A 6206-nucleotide genomic window follows, 5' to 3' on the forward strand; every position below is an offset into this window, starting at 1 on the left:
TATTATGGGGTCAAATTCTCAAATAAATGATGTTAAAGTTTCATGCCTCGGCTGGGATCGAACCCACGCCTTCCTGTGTACAGGCGAGCATCTTGACCACTACGCCACCAAGGCGGAGAAAAATCAAACTATCTTGATTTCAAACAGCAAATGTTATACTGCTTATTTATACTGCTGGATGAGATTGAAAATTCCTTTACCCCTGCAGCCTAAATAAGGTTTGATATGTTTGATACCTAGGCAATAAAGTTTTACAACTAACCAATAAATTGCGATAGTGTTTCAGTGATACAGTGATTAGGACACCCCAATCAAATAGTCAGGTCTGATCATGAAATCACTTTTCATATAAGGTTGCTACGAACAGACCTTACAGTTTAGCGAATCGCTAATAGCGATAAGTTTATAAGATAAAAGGGAATTGTGTTTTCCTTCTTTCTCTTCCCCTTCCTCCATTTTATCTCCACCTTCTCTCTACTTTATTTCTTTCTATTCTCCCTCCACATTCTAGTTCATTTCTAGTTCCTTTTACTTTCTATTTTTTTCTACTTATATTGAAATTATCAAGGAGGGAGGGGGGAAGAGAGGCAGTAGGATTTAATGTCATTTTAATCTTAACTAGGTACTTTAAGACATGCAGTTAAATAACTTCTAGGTGAAAAACTAAATGAATGACTTGAAAATTACTTTGACATTAGCATGGTAGACTGTAGATCTAGATGTTAGTAGTTCAAGTCCAAGTCCAAGTCATATTATAAAACTAGGCACAGTGTAATAATAATAAAAGAACAAATTTTACCTTGTGATATCTTCTTGTAGCTGGGTAGGATCAGGGGGATAAAACTTGACAGCAAAGTTCATCTTCCAAGGTTCATCTGAAATGATTAATAAATAGGAATGGGTAAAAAAATGTTCAATGAAAAACATGATCAAATTATCCTGAGCTTACTTTTGTAGCTAGCAGATGAAGTAATGGAATAAGTAAGTCAAGCTATATCTTATCCTATTTCAACAGTAAAAAAAGAAGGAAAAAAAAAAAAATAGATTCTATGTTTTCCCACAAGGTACATATCTTCTCACAACTTACTTTTCAAATATTTGGAGATTTTCTTGTCCATTTCAAGACAATTCCATACACTGAGATCCATAAGTAATATCTATAACAGAAAAGTCAGCTTTTTTTCGTCCAATTTTTGGTGTATTGAATAAAAACTTTCTATTCTGATGTTCATGGAGGTTTACTTTGTGAGGATTAATAAGTTCTATTCGTTGAATATAGAACCTGTTTTTTTTTCCAATTACCGAATCCGCATTGAGACTTTTTCGTTTTAGCCATCAGTATAAATAAGATACCTATTGAATTATTTTTTCAGCGCTACGAAATCTCGGCCATTCGCAAGGCCTTCACTGGTTTTGGAAAAGCAGAAATCACGGAGCTTAAACTTCATCCAGATTCCTTTGTGCAAATGGCATTACAGCTGGCGTATTACACCATCCATAACAAGTAAGAGATGCCTGATCCCAAAGGTGTGTCCACAATTGGTCGACCGGCCGGGCCGTCGACTATGTGTGGACAGACCTTAACATATTACAATACTACTTCGTGGGTGATGTGCCTTTGGAAAAAATATACTACTTGAAAGTCAAGTTCATTGGGTTATAACAGACGAACGTGAGTTACTTACTAGTAGATATGTGTAGGAATTTCAACTGTGTTAATCATGGTCAACTGTCGCAAATGTTGTTCCCCAAGCAATACACCATGCCAAGTTTTATAATTCTACTTTGACTCGAACCATGAACCTCCAGTTCCGAAGTCCACCGCTAACTAAAGTTGGTTTCCTGAGAACCACTGCTTGTGGGAGACATAACCTGGAATACAATACAATACGTTGTGGGTATTCAATCAAGCTTTGATTATTTACTTCGTCATGTACATGTAAAGCATACCTAAAATAAGGAAAAATCCCACGGAAGTCTTATAAATAATCACCCCTTTTTGCTGAGATTTCGACCAACTTGTCCTTCCAAGACTTCAAATAGGCATCTCCCTCCCCTCACTAAAAGCTCTTGACAACAACCCTGCCAGCATTGATTCGGCCCTAACTTATCTGAAGGCCATTGGACTCTTCACCAAGATCTAGAATAGGAGGGGCCCGTCGACGAGAACAACACGAAAATGTTAAAGCGCCCAAGGCCTAGTATTAATGCACCCCGATAAAACCAGCAGCAAAACATGTCTTTCTTACCGTGTTTTGCTGGCGTATTCCAGAATGAATCGAAACGTAATCTGCTCAAAATGTGCATTGATAAACACAATGAACTCATGAGGGAGGCAAAGGAAGCTCAAGGTATAGACCGACATATGTTTGGCTTGTACATTGCTGCTCTCGAACAATTTGCTGGCGACTATTTTGTTGGGACATATTCTGACTGCAAGATGTCGGTGAAGCTTTTGGCTCTTCCAAGTCCGAGAATAAAATGTCTATCAGGGATAATTTTGGCTTGCTTTGTTTCCTTTGCTCTTCCTTTTCGTTCTCTCCCTTGTGACAAGTGTCTAGAGAACGGGATAGTGAAAAAGAATCTCAGAATTAATGTCGTGTACGTAGTAAGTGGTCTGAATTGTAAGCAAAATTATAGGTATTTCATCAGGCGAAATCACCAAAGAGAAATTATTTCAAAATGTTAACATAATAGGACTTCTGGTTCCAAACTGACAGTCTAAGTCTAAATAAAGCGCTACTTTCAAGTAAGTAAGTATGTACCTAACCAATTATTTATTGACAAAGACGAAAGGTTATAATGCAGAATGAAACTTGGTTGAATAGATGAAACACGATTTTCTATTATTCCAGAATGAATCGAAACGTAATCTGCTCAAAATGTGCATTGATAAACACAATGAACTCATGAGGGAGGCAAAGGAAGCTCAAGGCATAGACCGACATATGTTTGGCTTGTACATTGCTGCTCTCGAACAGGGACTACCTCCTCCAGAACTCTTTGTAGATCCTCTCATGATGAGAAGGTTTGTATTACCAATATTATCAGTTTAAACGAAAAAGATTTTTTTTTAATTATTATTTTCAATTTAATTTCCCTTTACGGGTGAGATCCACACACCTAGCCACCCAATATGTCCCAACATTACGAAGGCAATACTGATAAATGATAATACTAACGTACCATAGGTCAATTTAATTTCCCTTTACGGGTGAGATCCACACACCTAGCCACCCAATATGTCCCAACATTACGAAGGCAATACTGATAAATGATACTACTAACGTACCGTAGGCTGTTTTTTTTTTTCCCCCCTTCTTCTTCGAGGTTTAAGAGAGAGAACTGCAACAGCGAAGTTCTTATCGTACCGAAATCAAAGAGAGGACAGGATAGGAGAAAGTCAGCCGTTCCGAGAACGAACCTCATTTGTTTAGGATGAAGTTTGCCCCGGGCGGGAGTTTATATATTAATCCTATAGCGATGTTATTTGAAATAATTACTTTTTTTTTACTTTCTATTTTTGACATTGGTCTGGCCCGTCCATACAACCAGACTACAATTATTAATTTTTACTTTCCTTATCCTATAGGAAGGAAAGTAATGTAATCGGGTCAAATTTTCGATGGACAGTTTTTAGTGCCAAAACACGTTTTGAGGTCCCTAGAGCCTAAATCCAAAGTTTCAGCCATTGGTCCGTGTGTGTGTCTGTCTGTCCGTCTGTAAACAAAATATCTCGAGAACGGTATTAGCTAGACTTGAAATTTGGCATGCAGCTGTCAAATGTGACAAGGATGCGACACGAAACTTTTGGTTAAGATTGGTGCACCGGTTGGCGGCATTTTATAGCTTTTTGGCGGTTTTCAGTGTAATTCAACAATAACGGTATTAGCTAGACTTGAAATTTGGCATGCAGCTGTCAAATGTGACAAAAATGTAACACAAAACTTTCGGTTAATATAGGTGCTGCGGTTGGCAGTATTTTTACCGCTTTCTGGTGGTTTTCGACCGTTTTTTGGCGGTTTTCATCTATACTGACTAAACGGTTCGAGATATTGTAATCCAAAGTTTCAGCCATTGGTCCGTGTGTGTGTGTGTGTGTGTGTCTGTCTGTCCGTCTGTAAACAAAATATCTCGGGAACGGTATGAGCTAGAGACTTGAAATTTGGTATGTAGTCAAATGAGACAAAAATGTAACACAAAACTTTTGGTTAAGATAGGTGCTGCGGTTGGCGGTATTTTTACCGCTTTTTGGCGGTTTTCGAACGTTTTTTTTTTGCGGTTTTCAGCTATACTGACTAAATGGTTAGAGATATTGTAAAAGTTACTGGGTATAGAACATAAAAATAAGCATCATTCAAAAGGATAAGGAAAGTCGTGTGATGTTCACACCAGATTTTTTACTTATATTCTCTCAACTTGTAATTTCAGTGGAGGCGGAGGTAACTACGTATTGTCCACTAGTTTGACTGGATATACTCCAATAGGAGGTGGAGTGGGACCCATGGTACCTGATGGCTACGGAGTCTTCTACAACATTATGCCGGACAAGTAAGTTCCAAGTTTTACCACCTTAATAACTCTTTTGTGGATTTATTTCCGTGGCCATAGGATAGATAGGGTGTGGATTATTGTCTGTAACCCTAACCAGCCTAGGATTTATTTCTGTGGCCATGGGATAGATAGGGTGTGGATTATTGTCTTTAACCCTAACCAGCCTTTTGCTGGCGACTATTTTGTTGGGACATATTCTGACTGCAAGATGTCGGTGAAGCTTTTGGCTCTTCCAAGTCCGAGAATAAAATGTCCATCAGGGATAATTTTGGCTTGCTTTGTTTCTTTTGCTCTTCCTTTTCGTTCTCTTCCTTGTGACAAGTGTCTAGAGAACGGGATAGTGAAAAAGAACGATGAAGAAAGGCAGATACTGATACTCCAGTTTGTCATAATCCTGAACATTTCTTGTCTGTGTTGCCTAAGCTGGTTTTAAATTTGTCCTGTGTAAGCACTATTATTTTTGAGCCAAGTAACATCATGTCTGAATATCCTCCTCCTTTACATATCAGTCTGAGAGAATCACCCAAAGACTTCAACACCCCTTTATTATGAAATAATTGTTTAACTTGTCTAAGCTTCTGCCTAGATTGAGTATATTTTCAAGATGGTTAGCTATGGAGGTATTATTCTGAACTAATGATAATTAAATTTATATTATCTTTATTACATTTCAGGGAGACAAAAACACGGGCTTTGATGTCTTGTATCATAATATGAAACATGGTCTGATTGCCAGCAAAGAACTGTCTGACTTCCTCAGAGAAAGGTAAATTTCTAAAGGTCTCCATAGTACCAAAGTTGGAATGATATGAATCTTACCAATTTTGTAGAGGTTTAAAACATTGTATTGTAAAAGTTACTATAGAACATAAAAATAAGCATCATTCAATAGGATAAGGAAAGTCGTGTGATGTTCACACCAGATTTTTTACTTATATTCTCTCAACATGTAATTTCAGTGGAGGCGGAGGTAACTACGTATTGTCCACTAGTTTGACTGGATATACTCCAATAGGAGGTGGAGTGGGACCCATGGTACCTGATGGCTACGGAGTCTTCTACAACATTATGCCGGACAAGTAAGTTCCAAGTTTTACTACCTTAATAACTCTTTTGTGGATTTATTTCCGTGGCCATGGGATAGATAGGGTGTGGATTATTGTCTTTAACCCTAACCAGCCCAGCTAGGAGTTTTCAAAGGGCTTACTCTGGAAAGAATAAGCACTAGTCCTCACCTACCATCACTCTGGTATTGATGATGCAAATTTGTTTGTTTGTTTTTTTTTTTCGGTCAATGTTGGCTAAGACTAAAAAGTTCAAATACCTACAACTTCCGAATTTTTTCTTTCTGATTTCTCCCATCACCAATCATCTAAAAGCTGCTCCAACTGTTTTGAATAGTATTGATTGATCAGTAGTGGTTAAACGCTCGTCCCGTAATTTTATTACTAATCCCACGTACTTTTTTCGTTTCAGAATTCACTTCACTATCACCACCAGACAATCCAGCTCGGAAACCAACAGCGAAAAATATTTCCAAGTTCTGTGCAAATCTCTGGCCGATATGAGAAACTTGTACTCATGATAAGTAGAATTCACAGTGATTATTCTACCATATGCGTATATACCACAATTATGCGCTATCAGACCAA

The 6206-nt window shown here is 37.9% G+C and overlaps 1 protein-coding gene and 1 long non-coding RNA gene across 2 annotated transcripts in view; one reads left to right on the forward strand and one right to left on the reverse strand.

The window, feature by feature from the left end:
- The window catches only part of LOC108252432, a 2845-nt gene extending 1718 nt beyond the window's left edge, over positions 1-1127 (reverse strand). Inside the window, exons 1-2 of the long non-coding RNA XR_001809516.2 lie at positions 1088-1127; positions 800-875 (exon numbers count right to left, since the gene is read on the reverse strand). This is a non-coding gene — a long non-coding RNA (uncharacterized LOC108252432). The remainder of the gene's footprint in view (positions 1-799; positions 876-1087) is intronic.
- Positions 1-6206, forward strand: part of LOC113465332 (peroxisomal carnitine O-octanoyltransferase-like) — a gene marked incomplete in the record, with an annotated part of 16284 nt that extends 10078 nt beyond the window's left edge. The window contains 3 exon segments of the mRNA XM_026823826.1: positions 2856-3028; positions 4432-4551; positions 6031-6206. Of these exon segments, the coding sequence (XP_026679627.1) occupies positions 2856-3028; positions 4432-4551; positions 6031-6139 (402 nt within the window).

Source organism: Diaphorina citri, unplaced genomic scaffold (assembly GCF_000475195.1).
Source record: "Diaphorina citri unplaced genomic scaffold, Diaci psyllid genome assembly version 1.1 scaffold505, whole genome shotgun sequence".
Lineage (NCBI taxonomy): Eukaryota > Metazoa > Arthropoda > Insecta > Hemiptera > Psyllidae > Diaphorina > Diaphorina citri.